Source organism: Drosophila grimshawi, unplaced genomic scaffold (assembly GCF_018153295.1).
Source record: "Drosophila grimshawi isolate 15287-2541.00 unplaced genomic scaffold, ASM1815329v1 contig_44, whole genome shotgun sequence".
Classification (NCBI taxonomy): Eukaryota; Metazoa; Arthropoda; class Insecta; order Diptera; family Drosophilidae; genus Drosophila; species Drosophila grimshawi.
In genome coordinates, this window is record NW_025063240.1 from 9,957,445 (window position 1) to 9,980,953 (window position 23,509).

General features: G+C 38.4%; 3 protein-coding genes across 3 annotated transcripts in view; 2 read left to right on the forward strand and 1 right to left on the reverse strand.

The window, feature by feature from the left end:
• On the reverse strand, positions 1-1,380 carry LOC116805827. Its single transcript, XM_032740425.2, has 2 exons — positions 199-1,380; positions 1-166 (listed from the first exon to the last, which is right to left on the reverse strand). Exons 1-2 carry the CDS (start codon positions 1,346-1,348, stop codon positions 132-134), a joined length of 1,185 nt encoding a protein of 394 aa, XP_032596316.1. The 5' UTR covers positions 1,349-1,380; the 3' UTR covers positions 1-131.
• A 7,860-nt stretch (positions 1,381-9,240) lies between these two features.
• LOC6558574 lies at positions 9,241-11,560 on the forward strand. The gene is made up of 3 exons (XM_001984663.2): positions 9,241-9,800; positions 9,868-10,570; positions 10,634-11,560. Exons 1-3 carry the CDS (start codon positions 9,337-9,339, stop codon positions 10,712-10,714), a joined length of 1,248 nt encoding a protein of 415 aa, XP_001984699.2. The 5' UTR covers positions 9,241-9,336; the 3' UTR covers positions 10,715-11,560.
• Positions 11,561-14,002: 2,442 nt separating this feature from the next.
• LOC6557746 (putative mediator of RNA polymerase II transcription subunit 26) overlaps positions 14,003-23,509 on the forward strand; it is a 28,721-nt gene continuing 19,214 nt past the window's right edge. Inside the window, exon 1 of the mRNA XM_001984661.3 lies at positions 14,003-14,129. The gene's annotated coding sequence lies outside the window, so the exon portion shown is untranslated. The remainder of the gene's footprint in view (positions 14,130-23,509) is intronic.

Here is a 23,509-nt window from a genome sequence, read left to right on the forward strand (position 1 = left end):
TTAAGATTTGGAAACGTAACAAGCAAATCAAATCAGATAAATAACTAAATACCAGTAACTATTAAAACAACGAACAATATTGGAATGTGAAAATAAACATAACTTCTTCGAAACAAAACTTTTCATTTTGCTTATATATTGGATATCAGGGATCGTCTTATAGGTCTCTGGGATATATTTCAGATACTAAGCCAGATTTATCTGCTCCGTGTTTGGATAAAACTTCATTTGCATCCGAGTTTAAAGCTCTGAGTAGTAAACCATCTTGATATGGATTTGGTGGCAGATTGGATAGTAACAAGTTTCGTTCGTAAGAAATTATGGATTTTAGATGGCTGACTAGAGGATCTAATAGAGTTGTACGCATATAGGTGGATAGCAATGGTGATTGTTTTGAGAGTACTTTGTGGTCCTTTAAAATGACAGAAACGGCGAGGGTTACTTCATTAGTTATGTTATCGAATTTCTGGCTGTAAAAATTAGTGTCTCCGCGTGGTGTCTTTTGTACTTCTTGAATATTATTGATTAGCTGATGCACTGGCTTATTATTGAAGAACTTTAGATGTGGAAGGATGAACAGCAGTTGATGTAGCTTCTTCCCTTTAATCTTGACCGGATTACGGTTGAGATGGAGTTTACGTAGCTTCAGTTGCCGAAAAACACGTAGTGTATCGAGATCCTTTAGCTCGTTGTCTACCAATGAAATCCTTGTCAGCTGTCGCAGGCGATTTTCAACGCCTTCAAAGGCTGCTAAACTTGTGAGAAAATTCTTGTCAAGCAGCAGAGATCGTAGATCCGGCATCCGTTGCTCCATAACCCCAATGGCCGCTGAGAGGCAATTGTCCTGCGCCAAAATGCAGCAATCCAATGGCAACTGACGACCTAGATGGAAACTGGACAGGTCTAATAATTTATTTTTCACGTCGTAAAGCTTCATCAGCTCTGAATGCAAATTTAGCAAAAACCAATCATTAATTTCAACTTGTGGCAGTCCGTTGTTGACCCGTAGGTGCATCTTCATCGCTTTTGGCAGACGTAATTGTTGTAGACCTACGGCCTGCGTAAATGTCTTCACATAGAACGTGAAACTGGCACCGGCATCACTTGCTACATCCTTCTCACCTCCCACATGGAAATAGTAATGGCCACACACGTGTAGCAATGCATTGTCATTCAAGTAATCTTTCAGCTTCCAATAGCATGCGTACGGATTGCTTGTGGAGCTGTAAACCAGCACACGATACCATCCGTACTTACTAAAGAAAAGAGGATCCTTCCGTGCCGCTGGCTCTTTTTTAATCGGTGTGGAATGGCAGAGTGGGTGTGATAGTTTAAGTGATGAAATCATTGCTTATCCGATATGAATGTGATTTTTTTGAAATACGTTTTCAAAATATGAATAAACTGATTTGAGTAGTAAATCGCAGCCAAATAATAGATTTGAGTATACAAAATTTACATTGAATCCACTATTTTAAAATGATGACATTTTTTTCATTGATATTATGCAGCTAAATGAAAACAGGTTACAGTGTTTGAATTTTCATTTGCAAGTAGATTTGCATTTGCATTTGCATTTGCGGCTATTTACATAGAAAGACAACTGCGCTGCCTGCAGTGCATAATTACCTCTATAAAGAGAAACCGCATAGTGGTTCTTGTAAGTGGGCCATATAACAAACTTTTTTACACACAAAAGTTTTGTTGGCCCGCAGAATTAATGTGCATATGGCACGCACCAAATGTGAGAAAGGATAACCTCAGATAGCAGACACGAGTATGTGTATTAATGGGGTTGTACTGGTATTTTAACTGAGAATGGGTTGGGACTGTTTCTGAAAAGGCGTTGCTGCAGTGCGGCAAAGTTAAATGAAATTATGATTAATTTGATTAATTGGCCGGCGCTCATAAATCATTAATTACATGCAGCATATTATTGGTGCCATTGAGCCGATGCTCAAGGGGACATACATTAACCCATAGCCTAAGCCAAGGAAAATCTCACAGACGAAGTGTCCCAGCCAACCCCAACCCCAACCCCAACCAAAAACCCCCCAAAAAGTCTTCACAAGGCTTGACAAATGGCATTTTGTGGTGTTCCGACGTGCCGCTGAGCTTGGGCTAAATATTTTCGTAATTACATTTCCACGTAGAGTAATTAATTTTGTCTCGCTTTGGTTTTTGCCCCTTGTGCCCCTTTTTGTTGGTCTTTGCTGTTCACCGTTTTGTTGTTGACATTTGCCATTATGTGTTGCATACTCTTGTGCGCTTTTTGCTGTCGTTAAATGTCACAAAGCGTTTGCTTCACATTCGGATTAGTTGCAGGCACCCGCATTATTCTTATTATTATTATGTTTTATTATTTGATGAGCACTTTAATAAGAACAACAGCAGAGCAGCTGCAGATGTTTACACTTTCCCATATAATTTTCTTGAGCCAAATCTGTTTTACTGCCCCCAGCTGCCCCCTGGGAACCTCACACACTCAACGTAGAGCCGGACCCATAAAAACCTTTTGCTGGCTACTTAAGTCGTTTGCCATTGCCAGGTAGGCCCAAAAATTGTCGTATAAATTATGCATCATGCTGGTCATAAAATAGAGACGATGGCATGTCAAATGGCAACGTGGCGTATGTGTAATTAAGCTCATAATTTAACCTCAGAAAGTTTCTTAAGGCGAGCCCAACCTAAGCAAATGATGGGAGAGTTTCTATTTTAAAGTTTTACCTTTTATATATATATATGCATATTATTTTCGGGTTGCCTATTTAATATTTTAAAACAAGGATCAGGAGAGCTCTAGTTGAGGGACATTACTTACAAAATACTTCTTATCAAATTTACTTCGGTTGATGAAGCTAATCAACAACACTTTTATATTCATTTAAAAGTTTTCGTATATCACCAATTATTGCATAATTAACTTTCAACCTGTTGAGTACCCTTTAGAGTTGGAAAAATATGGAATTAAATCCTTTCGAAAAAACAGCTGCCTATTAAGAACAATTTTCACCTGAATATTCTGTGATTTTGTGTATTATGTTTAGGTGTGGTTCGGCAGTACTCTGTGTCTGGATGCCTCAGAGACTCACAGGTTGTTGTCACATGTGCGACAACATAATTTTTTGTTAATGTACTCGGGAGTCGCAACTGGCACTCGTCCAGCTACTGACTGACACACACATATACACACGGACTGTAGATGACATTTTTAAAGTCCAGGCGACACATAATTAACCCAATTAGAATGTGTGTGTGTCAACGCTAAGCTAAATTTATGTGAATTTTTAATTATGCTGGCGAAAGAAGACGGCATCCTTGCCGGCCAGTTGGGCTGGGCTGTGCTGGGCTGGGCTAATCTGGGTTGGGTTGGGACCGCAAAGCAAACAACAAAACACAGCACCAAACCGACCGAACAGCACAACGAGGACAACCAGAATAAACGACCTGAACCTGGACCTGGACCTGGACCAGTTGCTGCCGGTTAAATGAAAAACGTAGTAAACTGTGCGCAAAACACCTGAGGATTCACCATGGCGACCAGGCGACCAACAATGAGTGGCCAACTGGCGGCTGCTCCTCCGGCTGCTCCTCCGGCTGCTGTTTGGTTTGCTGCTTGGTTGTCTGGTTGTCTGGTTGGTTGTTATAGTCAAGCAGCTTTGCCATTTCCGGGCGTGCCTTTTGTTTGCTCGTTTACCTTTTGCATTGTTGCTCTTATTGGTGTTGTTGTTGCTGCTGCTGTTGGTTTAACTGCATTGTGCCTTGTGACTTTTTGTGTGCTACTGCAGCCGCAAATAAAAAGCAAAGCTGCTACTGCAGAGATAGATAGAGAGAGAGAGATAGAGAGAGAGAGAGAGGCAAAAGTTTTAAGCAAAATGTTGCCAAGTGTTTAACATTTTGTACGGTGTCAGTTGCTTCCTGTCTCTGTATGCGTCTGATTGTGTGTGTGTGTGTCTACGTGTGGGCACCTGAGGGACTTTAACACAACTGCAAATGAACTTGCCCGGTAGGCTAAGCGTGCGGATAAATGTAAATTAAACAATGTTCAAGGCGCACAAGGACTGGCACAACTTGCCGGCAGGACGGCACACGTTTCAGCCTGCGTTGATTTTTGACACACTCAAGTGACCCGAAAGAATGTGCTCTATGTGAGATAATGGCAAGTACGGAGGTCGATTTCAATATTATTCAACGGTATTTAAACTTAACTAAAAGTTTTTAACATCCACTGACTATCGATACCCTTAAACCGATTGGAAGTTTTAGTAAGTAGTACAAACAAATGCTAAATGTTTAATAATCTTTTCTCATTTTTTTTTTGTGCACAATATTTTCTGATAATTATGCAAGCCTTAAATAATATATTATATGTAAATATCAAATTTAATATATATAGTTTATAGTATATATGACCTGTTTTTGGTCTATCTACTACAAAAGCTCATGACAGCCCTCGGCTGTGTGCATTTTGTAGTACCAACTTTAATAATTTATGGCAACCCAACACTCATTCAAATTTTGTTGGTCCGCTGACAAATGTGAGCATATTTTAGGGCGTTGATTTTGATTGCCAGTTGTCTGTTCACTTATGGAATTTCATTAAAAACTTACATATGCGACCACGCTGGGGACAGGCCTGACTGGCCTGTGCTCGGTTTAAAGTTACTTACTCGTGGATGCTTGCATGTGTAAGCCAAATTAAAAGCAGTCCAAGCAGACAATGGTATAAAAATTTATGAGTCCAATCTTTTTGGCGAGGAGCAAAAGTCAAAGGACAGCCCCCAACCCCCAGCCCCCCAATTATGGGTGTTCCGGCCAAGCCTGAAGGATTAACACGAACAGACAAATTCCATAAGAGTGTGGGGTGGCGTGCCTTTTTTTTGTTGGTTTTTTTGCTTCAAGGATTATCATGCTATACATCGCGTGCTGTTGAAATTCAAGGAGTGTGTATGTGATTTTTATCATGCAAACAGGCGGAAAATGACCCCCAACCCAGTTGGACAAAAAAGTGCTAAATGAGTAAGGTAAATGAAATTACCTGACCGTACACACCTCAAAAGTGGACAAACTCACACATACACACACACACACACACACATGCTCTCTGTGTGTGTGTCCAGTTGTGCGTGTGTTTTTTTATTTCCGTTTATATTTGACGTCGTGTTGCGTGAGAGAGTGGGCAAAGTTTTATTAAAGAGCGGAAATTACAAATTTGTCCAGCACTAATGGATTTCCATTTCAATTTGCACTGCTTTCGCCATATCAGTTTTTCTTTATTTCTTCCCTTTATTCATATATATATTTTTATTTGGGGTTCACACATTTTAAAGTGTTGCAAATTTCAGCACGATGATTAGCCGCACAATTTATGCGTCCTCAAAATGTGGCGAAAATTTAATTTTGGCTTTTCTTGATGTCCACAGTGGTGTCGTCGTCATCGTCGTCGTCGTCGTCCTTGCCACAAAACGCTAACGACTACAAAATTGCAAGAAAATTACCCGTTAATGTCCAACATTTATGGCCTGGCTGGAAGACGCCGTTGAGGAAGCCACCTCCTGTCTGGGCTCCAACTTTTGCTTGGTCTGCCGGTCGAAGTAATCGCGGCTGCATTTTAGGCGAAATACTTACTTGTATATAGAAAATAAAAATAAAAAAATAGGAGAGGAATAACTGGCAAAACTATTATGGCCCTTGTGCTTATTACTTGCTGACATGCAAACACTTGCGCTCTCTTTCTAGCCACTTTGGGCCATCTCACTTTAACAGCTGTTGTCGGTGCTGTCTGTGCTGATGCCAAGGACAAGGACAATGTTGCAAAAGTAAACGGTAAAAACATTTCAGGCCCTGACTTTAGGTCGCTTATGTGTGGGTGGGTGTATGGGTGTATGGGTGTGTGGCCGCCATTCTTTAAGGGCTCCACCTATTAAATATTTAAGATATTTTGGCATTTAATTCACGGCACACAATAAATAATAACATGACACATATCAGCCTGTAATTTATAAGCACAAATCGAAAAAGTAAATAAAATTGCTTTTCAACGAAACTTAGCGAACCTGACACACACGTCGAGCAGTCATTAATAATGTAGGTGGATGCCACATTCAAGTGGCGTTGCAACCACATCACAATGAAAATCGACAGTCCCCACACAAATCGAATCGTGTATCGGAAGGAAGCAAAGTCGAGCTCAAGTGGAATGTCAAACGTGCCGCTTGCCACTGTCAAAGTAAATTTATGCGCCCACAGCCAACCCCGCTGCTGCTTGGGCATGGGCTTGGGAAAGGAATGCCAGGCAACTAAAAGTATTTTGTAGTTACTGGGCTCTCAATGGAACAACTTTACCACACCCTACAACTACATAAAATTTGCTGCCTGACTTTTCTGGTGTCTGCAACTAATTTCAATATCATCAAAAATTAATTTCACTAATTCGATTAGAGACATTTCTCTATGTGGTATGTTAAAGCTGCACCACTGGAGTGGTGCGTGGCCAGCAGTCACCTTCCGACCGACCTCTGAATTCATTAATTTAAGTCAGCTCCCAACTTGTCCCAACTGGTCCAAGGCATATATTTACTACGAGCTGGCAATTGCGTGTGTGTTTAGTCGTATCGCCGATAATATATGTGCATTAGCTCAATGATAGTTGGTAAGCTCATTTCGAGCAAAGCAAATTACTTAAGAAGTTGTTTGTAGAAAAGTTTATCTGCTTAAGTTCGTAAAGAGTTCAGATCAAAAAAATTCAATTTGTTACAGAAAATCTTTGTTTTTAATAACTTTATATTTACGCGGAAATGAAATGTAACTCAAATATCAATTAACTCAATTGATTTATTAAAAATATACACAATTTTACTTAACAACTATTCTAACGAATTAAATTTCTTATAAATTATATTTAAATATAACCTTATATTGGAAAAATCATATAATTATTCATCGTATTCCTTACTTCCTTGTATCCTTACTGCTGTCATATTTTTCAAGTCCCACATTTCCACACAATTACAATTTCAAGCTATTGTCATCGTCTTGCCCCATGGCTGTGCATTTAATTAGGTCTCGGGAATAAAAACCCCTCTTAAATGCCGAATTACACAAAACATTTGTGAAACATTTGCGTTTTCATTTTAAAAACATGCTTACGCAAATTAAATCCCAGATAAAAGACGTGGCACTCTTCATATTTTAGTGTCTCGCTTCCTGTATGCAATGAGTACGTTTGCTTCTTCTTCTTTTTCGCGTTTTTCCTTATTCATTATTTTTTTTTTTATATTTAATTTGCCTTTATGGGCGCTGACGCACCTTATTTCATTTTGAACAAACAAAGAGAGTGCAAATAAAAAAGGAATGTAGAAAATGTTCATGTGTGAAAAGGCATTTGAAGCTGAAGCTGGAATTGTAAAAAGCCAAAAATAAAGGAAGCCAAACATATCCACGTCAAACGCCAAAAGTCACGAAGTAGGGCAGAACCAGTAAAGGTAGTCCCATCTACCCCCTTTCCCATTTCCCACTTCCTCCCCCTCCCCCTATCCAGATGTAGAGTGCTGGGGTAACTGAGGCAAACGTGTGCTTGGCTTTCACTAATTGTCTTTGCTGTGCGTGCGTGCGCGTTGTAAGGGCGTGCATGCGGTGGGGGAGTGTGTGTGTGTGTATTTGGTGTGTGTTTGGTGGTTGGGGGTTGAGGTGGTTGCATATATTTTACGGTTGTTTAGCTTCGCGTATGCGGCAGTTGCCTTTTATGGCCCATCTGAACGTCAGCCTCTCCTCAGCCGCAAAATTTACTTAAAAATTCCAAATGAAATGTAAATTCTTGACTTTCTGTACTCAAGTCGTTTATTTTTTTGCTTTTAGATTATGGTTGAGTGCAGCTGGCCAATTATGCACTCTATTTATAAGACAGTGCAATCTCATTATTCGCATAATGATCAAAAATACAATTTAATAATGGCACAGGTAAGCAAAGCTAGCGCTTCGCTATGTCAGGCACTTCCGTTCGGTTGACTCAACAAAAATATACCATAGCCTAAGCATAAATATAGAACAGTTATCATTTACAATACTATACAATATATCTATATATATATATATATATGTCTATATATATATAAATTTATTTACGCTTGCACTTACCGCATGTCAATCAAAAATATCCAACTGTGACACGCGCACCACAGGATTCAGTTTATGGGGATCGTCGCACTGTTTGCTTGTTTGTCATTCTTTTTACTTTGGCTCTGGGGCGAATTCCCTGTGCCAATTAAATGTCGCTTTTAGATTGTCATGCGGCTGGCCAAAGGCAAAGACATTCATATGACAATGCCGCAATGGTAATAAGGCAAAATATAGCAGACCCACAACCAACAAGACAAGTCACTCCGTCAGTCAGTCAGAAGCAGGAACTGCCTGCTCAGCGTGTGCTCGCATGTCCTGCCAAAAGTAAATTAATTGCAGACCCTTTACCATTGCCGGGGACCTGTTCCCATTTTCCTGTGGCTTCGCCTCGTGCAGCTGATGTGCAAATTAACATTACCATCAACAAGAAACCGCAATAAGAATAAGTGCCGGGCTTTGCAACAAAACTTGCGTAGATTAATCGGCCTGATTAGCCACACGCATGCCCCTTTCCCTTTCCCAGCACAAAACGACACAAATCTCCCACCAAGAGACGCATCCGGCTTGCTCACTCATTATGCAATTATTTTGAATGACTCTCCTAAGTGATATTTCCGAGGAAATTTCAAGCGGACTTTTTGTTACATGGAATGCATTTCATTCTGTGGCAAACTTCTGGTTATTTGCCTAAATGCCAAATAACATTAATGAAAACTTGGGTTTTCATCTAGGTAACTCAATGTTTGTGAATAACTAAAAATAATTGGTGTAAGTTGTACTCGTAATTAAAAAAATTATTCCATCTTGACTATATCCAGTCTTGCTTTTAACGCAGATCGGATTATTTAAGAAACAATTTTTACATGAAATCTGGAGCTGTAGTATTTTCCTAGAGATCAAGCCTTGCTCAAGGCGACAGTGCTTGTAAAACCTGATTTAGCTTAAGATAATTGGAATCACTTTTTTATTTGAGTTTTTTTTTGCTGACTTTTTATTTCAAAGTTAAGCTACTCAAACTGCTATCGCGTTGTTATATCGCAACTCGCCTATCGATCTATCGCATGGATACAGAGTTGAAATGAGCTAAGTCAAATTCAGTGTTGCACAGTGCAGCTCAAAATCAGCTGTTTGAGGGAATCTAATCTATTCGTTTCGTTGTCTGATTCACGAATTAATTGTAAGAAAAACTGTTGAAGGTATAACAACTTATTACCTTATATGGAGATGAATCAAGTAACGATATTGGACTTAAATGACTATTGTCTTGGTCGCGTATTAAAATATCTTCAAATCGAAGATCATGTAAATTTTGCAGAAACCTGCATGCGATTTCGCGACGTCTTAAGAGATTGGTCCTGTGTGCTCTATCCGGAGTTTAGGATTGAAGATGATACGAATTTCAAATGGAAATTAAAATTGTTTTTTATAATTTGTGACGTGATTAAAAATCTATATCTGACTATTGACCCAAATAAAATGGAATTTCCCGAGCCAGACTTATTTTACAATCACATTAAAACCATGAAAAATTTGGAGTTCTTTGCATATAAAAATGAAGAATTTCCCACTTTGAAACGATTTAAAGTAGCCAATAATGAGAAAGACCTAATGGTAAATGAAACATTTAGTGCTCTCGAGCATTTGCCCAAACTAAAAAGTGTTAGTGTGAGATGCGCAAGCAGGTGAGTTTAAATATGAATAATTGCATTTTCCACTTGACATGCTTAAATGCCTGCCTACTATTTTTAGATTCAAAGCGTGCAACATGATGCCACTGAAAGGCCTGCAAGCGATTTCGATAAATGATGAAATCGCATCAGAGGATCTAGTTGACATTTGCCAATCGAATGTGAACTTGCGTGTGTTATGGTTACGAGTGGTTGTCGGAGAACTGAGCGACATCGTACCTTACTGTCCGAAGTTGGAGGAAATTTCTTTCCCTATGCTTAGCAGCCATAAATCCTATGTTGGCCTTGCAGAGCTACCCAACATAAAAAAAATCGTTATTAAAAGTACAAGCTCGCCTTCGCCATGCGAAAAGCTTTTAGAACTTTTCACCGCACTTGTTGATAAGAAACAAGGACCTCAATTACAGAGCTTAATGGTGTTGTCCAGTTTGAACTTTAAGGAAACAAATAAACTGATTGAATTAAAATCTTTGCGAGAATTGCGCTGTGGATTCAAAGATGCAAGTTGCATTGATCTCTTGACGAACCTAACTGAACTTGAAGGTCTTTACATAATGCTGGGGCGATCAGCCGCTGGCTCCAAGGAATGCCTGAATATACTTAAGTCTTGCAAAAAACTTCAACGTCTGCATATAAACTCTAATTTATCAACGGAGTTTCTGGATAAGGCAGTGGAAGTATTAAGAAAGGTGCGCAATACCGAAACGCAAAAGCCCTTGCAATTGTATTCAACAGGACTCATGCATTTGTGCAACGAAGGAGAGGTATGCGTATCAACAACTTATAAACGATTATTAATTATAATGTTCTATTTATCTACACACTAGAAACTGGTTGATAATGCCTACTGTACTGTAGTGAATTGGTCCGAATATCTGCGCGCAATGCCTTGGCGACTTTCGAACTAAGATGGTCAACAGATAATGTAAAAAGTACTTTAATACAAACTAAAATAATAATTTATATTAATAACAATTAATTAAATAATAAAAATAAGAGTCGATAGAATACGAGGCTTAGTTGACTGCTCTAGTGTCACTGGGGAAAGACAGACGCAAATCATATTCCATTATTTATTTCTAATCAGCAAAATGAATTCAATTAGTCATTTATTAGTAAGTCTCAAAAAGCTTATAACAATATAATATGGTGACGAATCAAATGAATATGTTGAATTTAAGTGTCGATTGTCTTTATTGCAATATCTTAAAACAAAAGATCATGTAAACTTTACACTTATTAATTGACTTGAAATCTTGGCAAGAACTGGCTCCAAGGAATGCCAATACAAACTCTTAATTATCAACGGAGCTTATGAATAGGGACTAACTTATTAAAAAGCTTATTAAAATATGTTATTATAATATGTTCATAATGTCAAAAAGTCACTTAATGCAGATTTTTACTTAAGTTGGAAGTGAAATTCACGAAACAAATAATCGACCACAAATGTGTATAAAAATTAAACTTATTTTGCAAAGCACATGAGCACATACATATATTAAAATTAACATAATTTATAATTGCATCACTTGTAAAACCGCCTTGAATATATTGCAGCGGTAGTATGAATCATTGGCAAGTGAATTACCAGCAATTCTCTCGAAATTAATCTACACTATACAATGTAACACTAAAAATAAGAACAGGCAGAATCCAAGAGGTAATTGGACGTGATATCATGGGAATTCATCTTGGTGCTGAAAGTGCCAGATAACATTGAATTAAACTAATAAACCAACAATCAAGTGTCAGTCAATTTTTAACTATAGTAACAGAAAGACTGTAACTGAGCCACATCTAACTCCCTGATTGGTCTTTGGACGAATGCCAGTTGTGTTTGTTGTCACATTTTGAGGACTAAGCACAATGTAATTAGACGCAACAACCCAGAGCTACAACAAACAAGCACAACACGTTGAAGCAACAACAATCAATTGTGTTGGACTTGAAGACACCCTGTACTAACATATGCCTTCTCGGTGTTGAGTGTCAACCATATTGTCCAAATTGTATTCATTTGTAAATATTTACCTTGTTGGCTATATTCTTTAATTATTACCCATTCCATGCATAATTTCCCCATTTTTTAATGATCCGGAGTGTACTAAAAAAATACCCAACTGAATTAATTCTCTTGAAGGCACATAAAAAATTATTTGCTCGCACGCATCACCGCTTACCAATGAAGACACATGCATATATGTATTTTTTATCTAGAAACTTGTTTTTTTTTGTAGTTTTGTAGTTGAATATTTTGGCAATGAACCAAAAAAAGCGGCCACAACAACAGCAACAAAAAGAACTGATTTGTACAGGTGCGAAAAGTCTGTGATCACAACGTACGGAAAATCGAAGCCAGTTTGCTGTGCGTTCCCGGCCACATTTGAGACTCTGCTACCTGTGCTACCTGTACAGGTGATCGTGCCCTCAATGGCGCTTGTGCAGTAAGCCTTCTGGGTTTTTATTTATACTTGTAATCTTACTGCTCTTGGCTCGCGATATATCAAATTCTATTGTTCATTTTCTTAGCTGCCTATTGCTTATGTTTTTCTTGGCATATGTTATTTTTTAGTGTTTTTGTTTCTCGTAATTTCACTGAGTGAATTTTTAGAGTCAATTACTCCTGTAGATTTGTTAATCTTTTGGTAGTTGACTTATGTTCTCAAAAAATCTCAAATTGTAAATATGAAACGAAAATTCATTTAACTTGCTTAAGGGATCTACTTAATTAAAATCTTAAGGTTGGAAATTCATATGAAATAAATCGAAATGCACATAATCATTTGAAATATTGAACTTTCAACTTTTAACATTTGTTGATTCAGTTTCTCAAGAATGGCCTTGCCTCATTGCATTTAAATGTGCTTTGTAAGTGGTCCACACAATTATGGGCCAATTATTGTGGTATGGCCTTTAAAAGTTCAAAAGTCAACGTTAAACAGATTGCCCAACATACGCATCGTTTTGGCCACGCCCACAGTGTGTCAAACACGCTAATTTACTGTTACATTATTTACATACACAGTCACAGACAAATACACACACACACACACACACATATACACAAATAGGGGGGGAACGATAAAACTGAAAGGTTGTCACTTTGGAGGCGTTAGGCGGTCGCTCGTTTTGTGGTGTTGTGCAGTGAGGGAAACACATAATAAGAAAAACAACGAAGAATTCCCATCAACGAGGCGGTGGCAACAGGGCGCATGAGCAATGTCTTTGTTGCTGGCAACATGGTGCAAATAATGTTGCCAAGCAGAATCCTCGTGATATTCTCTTGAAATTAATTTAAAAAATACGATTTCGCACATGTTGAGCATCTTTAACTAATTCATATTTATGATCAAAATAAGTGTACATTAGTTTTGGTTAATTTTGAACAGATTTACCATTAAATACACAAAATGTTGCTAAGCTGCAGAGAGTCAAAATGAAATAGCATCCACAAAGTTTCCCGCCAATTGCAGGCCAAGCCGAAGTGTACACAAACAAACACACACATACACATACACACACACACACGCACACACATACATACGTATGTACGCTGTAGCAACCCCGAAAAGCCGCAAAGCAAACAAGGGGGAGGGTAGAATGGTTGTGTGGGTTGCGATTGGGTTGGGTTAGGTTAGTCGTCGTCGTCGTCGTCACCTGACGCTCTGTTGTTGTTGTTGTTGCCCTTCGTACGGTATCGGTATGGGCATAAGATCTGTAAAGCTCGAGCTGAAACCAAAAGCCGGCAACTGGCTCGAACCTCCCCCCAAGCGTCCCGTCGTCCACAACCCTCCCTGTTAGCACTGCACAGAAATGTTATTTACATTTTGTTTTGCCGGCTTTTCTTCTTCGCCCGATGTACAAAACGATGGGCATACGAACAGTGCCGACAGCGCTTCGGCTGTGCTGTCGTTTCGTGTTCGCATTGTGCCGTTAGTCTGCCAAGTGCCCGGGTCCGAATCCATTCGAATACCACATTAGTTGGCAACGGCCCTCGCGCTGATACGGACGTGTTTCTTTACTCGACTTTTTCAACAGGCACTTTTTGAGGTGGTGTGTGTTTTATATTTTAAGTTATCGCGATTTGCGCCTAAAAGTGCAATTAGTGTCGCAAAATTGAGAAATTTGTGCAATGAATTAAGAAATTACCTGGGCTAGCAAGCAAATGAATTGCATACATACATACATACATACATACATATAATATATGAAAAGTGTTTAACATTTTGAAAATTCTTCTGTGAGTTTATGTTTTTCAAGTGAATTCAAGAAGAGCAGCAACAGTGGCAGCAACAGCAATCAGCTGACATAAACCAAAAGGTAAACATCTAGACTTGTTTCATTAGGCCACATTACAATGTGGCAAGAAAAAAAATATAAGATTTGTCGCCCTGCCAGTGACAGAAACACAAACCGCGCATGTTAATTAAAGACAGGCGCATAAATGAAAAAAATTCATAGTATGAGCAATGTTATTGAGGATGCCATGGCCCGATCCATCCATCACTCAATTGCTTGTTCAGTATTTTGGACTTTCTGTACATATGTATGTATATGAATATATATTTTTTTCAGATGGCGACATGAATAATTCTCTATTTGCTTCTGGCTGATGTTTTTCCTTTTTGGCTGACGCCCCTTAACAACTGTGCTTTAAATTTAATTTGGAAATTTAAATTGAGAGCAAATAACAAGAGAACACAATGCACATGTGTTTTAATTTTTTTGCTATTTTTTTTTGTTATTTTTATTGTATTGTGCTCCACTGCGTCAGTCTCTCAATGGCCAATACCCAATTCCAGACCCATTCGTCTGGCTGTTAGCGATAAATAATCAGCAGCCGCTTTGATTTGCGTCTGGTGCCATAAATATTTATGCAACTGGACGCACTTGTTTAAACAGCCAGCCGAACACTTCATAAGGAGTCAGATCTATGTCTGATCCGATCCCAATCGATCGGTCATGGCTCAATTTGTTTGGCATATCATAAACGAAATTTGTTTATGCCTTATGCAATTTACTTGGCCACGCCTCTCCAATTAAAACTTACTACTTTAGCCGGTTGGCAGGTGAATGTGAAATTATCCCTCATTGTTTTGATGTTATCAGCTGAGCCTCCTCTTCCCGTGGCTCTACATATTATTGTTGTTGTTACTGTTGCTGGTTTTCCTGCGGCCTGTTTTGTTGCATGTGGGCTAACAAAATAATTGACAAAACAAATCATTTACGTGGCAAAAGTTTCAGTCCCAATACCGCCCCGAGTTTAACTGCACACGGCGGCAAAACACGCAACACGATGCACGCCGAGTAGAGTATTTGACGACATCCAACACAAAAACAAAAGCAGCCAAACACACAAACACACATTTCTGGGTGGGGGCACAGAGACAAAAACTGTGCTGAAATATGTATAAATAACAGCATAATAATGAGAGACAACAATATGAATTCCAATGTTGCATTCTTTGGGGGCCTGAGCAAACGGGCAGGGTATGGCATGAATGCAATGACATTTTGTGTCTAATTTGTGGCATGAACGAAATTTGCAACGAGTTTAAGTACTCATCTTTTTAAGCTGCCTACAGTTTCTAAATACACATATCAAACTGATGGAACGCATTTAAGCATTCTTATTCATATCCGAATAAAAGATGGCCGATTTTCCAATTATCTATACACATTTAGATATTATAGCTTAACAGAACACAGCTCTCATTCATACAAAATTATAATAATATTTATTTCCTCGTTTCCTAAATAAATAATCATAAATAATAATTACCAATAAATCAACTCTTTGAAATTTTGCAAATGTGCAATTCTTCTTCTCAAGAATAGCATAATCAGTATAAAAACTTTTCAGGAATTGATTTTTACTTGAATTTTGTGCTTGAACTAAATGTTTATATCTACATTTTATATACACTAATTGAGCAATACACATAAGCCATGTTTATATATATATATATATATATATATATATATATGTATTTGAATAATTGTTAATAAATTTAATTGTCTGATATACGTTTAGTTTTATGTTCTTTTCCGGTTAAAGTGATGTGATGACTTTGATTTCTTGTGAATAGGTTGTCTGTGAAACATATGTTGAGAAGTGTGCTCCATTGTTTTGGCCATAAATCTGCTTGTCTGGCGCCTTATACGTATCAAATGCTAAATGGATTATATACAGTAATATGAAAATTAGATAATTAGCTAAAAGTATAATATTTATGTTACCCTAGAGATGAAGAGCCCAAATGTATTGTGCCGATTCAATAGAAAATATATACTTTTTTTTTATATACATATATGAAATTACAGCAAACGAAATTTAACCTCAGTTTAAATTATATTATGGCAAAAAAACACCACAAATTTGCCGCTGGCAATGTCAAGGGTGTTTATTTGGTTTGCGGCTCACAGTCGATTGCCTGATTTACACACACACACACACACACACACACATACCGAATAGTCGATATGTTAACACGTTAACAAGTTGTTAAACACACACAATTTTTACAGCCTATTTTGTATGAAAATCCCAACATTTATTGCTATTAGTTTTCGGTTATTGGCCGCGTCACGTTGTTGGTGCCGATGAATTGCAGCGATATGGCATGAGAACCCAGACGAATTGACCTCCAATTCCTCGTCCCCCTGCAATGTATGTATGGTGTGGCATTAGGGCCAACAAATGAGTCTGGGTCTGGGTCTGGGTTTGGGCCTGACAAATGTCGGCTCAAGTACCGCCTTCCCGCTGCTTGACGAGGTTTATTTATTAAAGTCGAATTACGACATGCTATAGTCGCCTAACAGCAGGCAATAGTTTTTATGGCAGTCCCATTTCTGTAATATAATAAAAATAATAATGACCATATAAACGTATTAGTGCAAGTTTTGATTATAGATTATAAGCAAAGGGAGTCTTTTAAAGATGTCAGCAATTTCTCCGATGTTCCAAAAATTATCTTGAAAGATTTGATGATTATGAACGAATATTAACATATATCAAAATATATTTATATGGTTCTCAATATAATAATTGACTTAAATTATTTCAAACTGTGTATTCATTACAATCTTGAAACTATTTTACATCTTTACATCTGTTCTACTTTCGATTAACTAAATAGTGGCTGCTTTTGGTATTTTTTTTGTTGTCCTTGAGAGCATGTGTTTCGAAGATTGAATAAATAAATACACAGGGGTACACAGTTTATATATTTTCGCAATAGTTTATGACGTCGAGTAGGGCGTAAAAAACTTTATAGCCTTTTAATTGTGTTTGTGGAAATGCTTCAAAGTTAAGGAAATAAGGCGGCCCATGTTGGCCTTTGAGTCTGTCTCTTAGCCAATCAAGTTTTCTTCGCTCTTTTTCCGTCTCGCTGTTTATTTATGTGGGTCTAATTTATTTATTTCTAGTCTGGTTAGCAGCTTTTGCACACTTGATAGTCCAATTTTGTAACGATAATATAAGAATTTCAACGGCTATAATTACCTAAAATTTGTACACACACCATGCGGAACACTGAATCGGAAATCTAGAAAAATTTAAAAAAATATATATGAAAAATCTCCTCGAAATTACCTGCGCATTTTTGTGTAGTTACAGCATCAGCCCAACCCTCCGCCTCTACCTGCCACTGACCCAAAGAATGCGATTGCAGCAGCAGCAGCAGCAGCACCAGCAACAGAAGCAGCAGCAGCAGCATCATCATCAAAGCACCCGTCGTATTAACTTTTCATCTAAACAGGCCAAAAATTGTAGCTATTAAAATCAAAAATTGTGTTTATGGGGTGCGAGGCAAGAGGGTGTCGGTTGGAAAATTCCAAGCATATCAAAACCATTTGGGCCACAATTGCATCGGAATCGCAATTGCGTTTCAACGCAGGTGCCGAGATGCTCGCTAATTTATGAGCTGTGTGCATTGTGGCTAGATGTTACGGTAAATTGCAACTTTGAATTAAACAATATGCCCATACCAACATCACAGATGATGGCCATGTTCTCTTCTACTCCGCTCACCACCTCACTGGCAAGGTCGTTAAAGGAAGACAGAGGCACAAAGGGTGCCAATAGTCATGCTCTAATTGGCAGCAATGGGAAATTAATCCAAGCGCTTAAGAGCGGCTCATTGAAACCGAGTTGAAACACTGTTAATTCTGTGCCAATTACTGGTTTTGTCATTTGTACGGCTTTCAAACGATTAAAAGAGTTTAAAATAGCCGGAAAAAGAACGGCGATAGTTGTCGTAATGCTGGTAATTATGTTAATGAATGCTTAAAATCCACCTCAAAGATATCAATCGAATTGATTTTTGTTTTATTCATTTCATCCATAACTAGATTTCCGCTGAAACTCAGAAATGAGACTTTGATCTTCAAAATCGGTGTGTGCAATATTTACAAATAATGCAAGCATCCAACGAGATTCAACCTTAACAAGAATTCAAAAAATCCCCATAAATTTGCAAAATGAATTTCACTTTTACGTGAAGCACTTGCGTATTAAATACCTCAATACAGAATTACCGCATATAAATAAATTATTATCTGATTGATGTTTTAACGTCAGGAAATGATTTGCCAATGGCGTGAAATTTACTCTCACTACTTTTGTAGTTATTCATTCGGTAATTCTTGGTGGCAGTGCACACGGCGTACATTGTTGGGGGGGTTTACGTGTTTTGTTCCATTTGGCATGGATTTGTATCGAGTTTTTTTCTTTCTTTCTTTTTGTTCTTTATTGATCGGAGTGTGAGCCATTTGAGTGGGAGTGGAGCAAAGCGTATCGAAATAATTAGCAAGTAACTGCCAATGTTAGGTCATAAATTCAACGCTGACATTTCATGTCAAGGCTCAACGGCGAATCGATTGATAAATTAATCAAAATTAGGCCTTGAGAGTGCATAATAAATACTTATAGCGTTCGCATAACAACAATAACAACAACAACAACAATCAACAAATCCTTAGTTCTTAGTCCTGCCATAGACTGGCGTGTCTCAGTGGAAAATTTTCAATTTCAACTGCAATTTAAACGTCCATCAATAACCAGCCGAAGGCAGAAGGCAGTCGGCAGTCGGCAGTCGGCAGTCGGCAGTCGGCGATTCCAAACGGGCAAATCGCCAACAAAACGTTAAGGCAGAGATTAAACTTCCATCGCGTATTTGTTGCGGGCCATATTTCATGCTTTGTGTATTCTACGACTACAACCAAAGCCAAGAAATGAACTCCGTCTGACAACGAAGCCACTTAAGCCAAAATGGAGGCATCGCACTGACAACCCCAGACGCAGGATCTAGCTGTCCTGGGCGGGCGCGACTGATAAATGAAGACTGACATTTACAAAACAGCTGAAAAACAAAACCAAATCATTCTCGTGCAACTTGTCACGACAGTTGAGTTTTTAAAAGCAACTTGTTGTCATAAGGCCGCGACAGTTTACATTTTTTTGAATACTGCATATTTTTGTCTTTTTTTGTTTTTCGGTTGTTTCGGGCAGATTGGGTGGCTGGGAGCTTGTATTGTTGTGTACGTGAAAGATTTAAAATAAAACCACTTAGCGGCAGCTTCATTTTTCGACAATTGCTAGAGCCTTAACATAGCGTGATAAAGTGTCCTTAGAGGATTTCACGCGAAGGGTGTAGAGAATTTTGTGAAAATTGTGTCATATGCAAGATATACTTAAATTTGTGACACTTGTAAATTGAAGAGGCGCTTTGAATTAACATATTAAGTCAAATCATATATAATTATGCAATAATATATCTATATGTATTCAAATTATAATAAATTGAAATGATTCAAATTATTAATATAAATCTTAAATGGTTTTTCATTGGCCCTTATTGGCATTTAAGATAGATATGTTGTCCAATTATTATTGTTATAATTCTATTTTACTGAACATACGCATTTAGTTTGTTTACCTTTTGACGCAATTCAAACAATTAATTTCCGTCGGCGGACTCGTTAAATAATTGGGTTAGCTAGCTGCTAGTGATTATTTAAACAATTTTAGCTAATCAAATTTATTGAATTTCATCTCATTTTCTTTTCCCGTTCCTATGTTCATTGTGTACTTATTTATTTACAATTTAATATAAATAAAACTGTGATGGTTGCAAAATGTGTGGCTAATTTAAATATTTACAAACAGCTAAGCATAAATATAAATAAAAGAAGAAAATACTTGAACTGTGTTACAATAACAGCAATGACAATCATGTGGCAGGCGGGGGTGGCAAGAAAATAGCAAACAGCAAACAGCAAACAACGAAAATAAAGAACATAGTTTTCTATGTGCACTTTACGTGGACTCGTTATCCACCTGCGGCGCGTCCAAGTGGTTCATCATCATCAGCATCATCATCATTATTTTTGTGGCTGTCCATTTCAATATAATTTATATGTATTTTTAGCGCAATTTTCATTATTAACTGAAAACTGTCAGTTAAGCAAATACACACGCAGAAAACTGCCTGCACACCTGCAAAAAAAAATAATAAAAATATCAAAAAAAAGAGAAGAAAATCAGAATATGCAATGAGGCAGTGATTTGAATGTCAGGCTGGCAAGTTTTCAGTTCAGCTACGGGCGGCTTTTGTCTGGCCGCCGAGTGTGAGCGGAAATTTCTGTGCAGTGTTGCAAAGTTGTCAAATGGCGCAACAAGTTGCTCGTAGTTGGCAACAAAATGGCGGAAACGTATCGCTGTCGTCGTTGGCGTCTCTGCTGACGTCTGTCAGACACTTGAATTAAAGTTTTTCTTCGTTTTTTGTTTTGCTTTCATCGAGGGCCGCCTCTAAATTTATGAAATGAATTTTTAAACGAAACTTTAAAACTTTTTTATTGCTCTGAGAGTTTGCAGCAGCCGCTGTTGCTGCCGCTGCTGCTGATGCTAGTTGCATCCTAATTGTGGCAAAGTTTGCACACGCGTCATATCCTGAAGTCGGCTCTGATAGTGTGGCAGCTGGAAGGCTGTCTGTGTTTGGTGAGCCTCCTGCCGCATGGCTGCCGTTGTCCCTGTCGCTGTTCATTGACTTTGGCAGCAGCAACAACAGCCAGGACAACGTTGCACAGAGAGCACACACCACACTACACCACACATTCACCCACACACACACACACACACACACACACACAACTGGAGTGAAACGCAGTGTGACTTTGTTTTTAATACACTCCAGTGGCCGTTGCATCGATCGCCCGGACAAACAAGGCGCCTGTCTGCCACGAGAGCCGCAGTTCATTACTCCTCCAGCCAGCATGTCCTGTGGCCAGCCTGGTGTACTGACTTTTCATGCTCATATTTTGCACACACGCCACGCAACACGCGCCCTGCTATCCTTTGGCTCACTTGAAGCCATGACAAAGATTATCAATAACCAAGCAAAAGGGACGAGCGAGCTGTTCATTGTGACTGCAACGGATATTGGCCACGCTTGAAACTTTGTTGTTGTCAGCCTTAATCCAATATTCGCCATCGACATCAATATCAATCGCCATTGCAATCGCCTAGTCACATTTGGTTTATGTTTTTTCTCATCGCCTTATCGCTGCTCATCGGGTAAACCTTAAATTGTTATTACCATATTTAGCTGAGGCATTCACAGAGTCCCCAGACAACCCTTTAGCTCCACCAGTCACCCACACAATGTTGACTGAATTGAAACAAAAAGGCCGCCGATATTGATGCTCTTTCAGAGAGACAGTCAATGATGTCTTGAATATATGTTTAGCTATGAATTTTATTTGCTGATCGTTTTACTACAAGATTCATAGAGGCTATTAATTCATTTAATCTTTCTTAGTATTCCTGGAATCCGATTTGTAATATCATTGAATATGCATTAAATTTCAAAAAATGGGCTCAAATATCAAATATAATTTCATTTCATGATCACAAACAATTTTTTTTTTTAATATTTTATTTAAATGCATACCAAACAATAATGTTGCGCTGACTTTGCACTCTGTGAGAGTAAAGTTTTGCGAAAGCAGGCGTCTGTTTTATGTTAGAATTTGGAGGACATAAACATATTCTGTGTGTGGCTGGGATGTTTGGCATTTTGGCTGTTTGCAGCAGCCACAGGCCGCATCGTCATAATTTGCCAAAGGCACTGTGGCAGGAAGTTGCCGCTGAAAAATATGTAGATTCAAGTAGCCAGAGCTGTAGGTCTTTGGGAGGCATGTTGAAGGGAGGGTGTGGGGGGTGGCGGTGGCAACCTTGTCATATCCTGTTGACGGTCGCTGACAGACGCTCAGCGCTCAGGTGGGCCGCATTGCCTTTGTCTCTGCGTTGGCTGCTGCCTCTGGCCGTGGCACGGCGGAAGTGTGAAATATTTTTAGAGCACTCTTTTTACCTGCTTCAAATGGAATTTGTTTCGTTGGAGCGTATTTTATTGGCATTTTCCCCAGCACATTTTGTGCACGGACTATGAAAATGCCACGAATTGCGTTCTACACTTGCGGCCCAGCAATTTTCGTATTAAATTTCTCATTTTAGCCAGTTGACTTTTCGTACATTTACGCTAAAAATTGCTATTGCATTTTGTGTTGCGTGCGCACTGCGTATAATTGATTTAGCCAAATTGCTAAACGAATCAAAGCTGGCAAATTGTGCGTGCGGCCAATATGCACCCCAATGTACCCAAAACGGTTGTCCTGCACTGCACTGCAGAAGAAAAAAAGGACACTGGCCAGAAACTGTCACAGGCTTCAGAGGCGGGGGGATACGGAAGCCTTTTAATTTTGTTGCCGCACACGTTGCATAAATTTGTTGCCTGGTATTTTGCATAATTATGCGACAGTTGTCAATGAATTTGCATGCATTTGCTGTTTCGATTTTGGGCCAAGTTTGCACCACAGAATTCGATTGATTGAGATTTCCCAAAACTGCAACAAATTAACAAAAATTCAATTACTAATTAGAACAATACATGTACCCCAAAAACACTGCATTGAGAACTACTTTAATAAACTGAACATGAAAATCAACAACTGACTTGTTCATATATTTATATAGACTATTTCTGTATATTTCGCAATTTAAAAAATTAATCAATAAAGAATTATTTGTCCGTCAAACATTTTCTTGGCTCTATTTACTTTCTGTTTAATATTTTAATGGCATTATTTTTTTGGTTTTGTGCCAATTGAATAATGTTCTGAATTTATAGATGAAAAGGTTATTGGGGTCCTATATTTTCCCCTAATTAAGTAAGTGCTAACACTTTTCAGTGGATGTTGTCTTCAAAATCGGATGGTTCTTTGCAAATGTAATAGATTGATGAACCGACAATGCTGCATGCCAAACAAACAAATTACAACAAATAATTGCTGTAAATTCCAAGCCTGTCAGCGACGACAACACAATTTAGCGGCATTTTTATTACGAATGTTATTTTGTGTGTGTGCCAAAGCAACATGTCGTAGTTCTTCTCTATATATGTTTGTTTAGCTAATTAAATCAAGTAAAGCCCGAACAAAAAAAGAGATGACAAAAATTAAATAATGATAGCTACAATTTCAATTGCACGTTGAGCCCAGTGTGTGGCCCACACCTTTGCCAGCAATTGGCCGCTGCATTTTAGCTGTTGACGCTTTGAAATTTGGGTCAATTATGCGATTTGTCGCGCCACAGACGACGCACATCCATCAGTCCGTCTTACGCACATACATATGTCACTGGC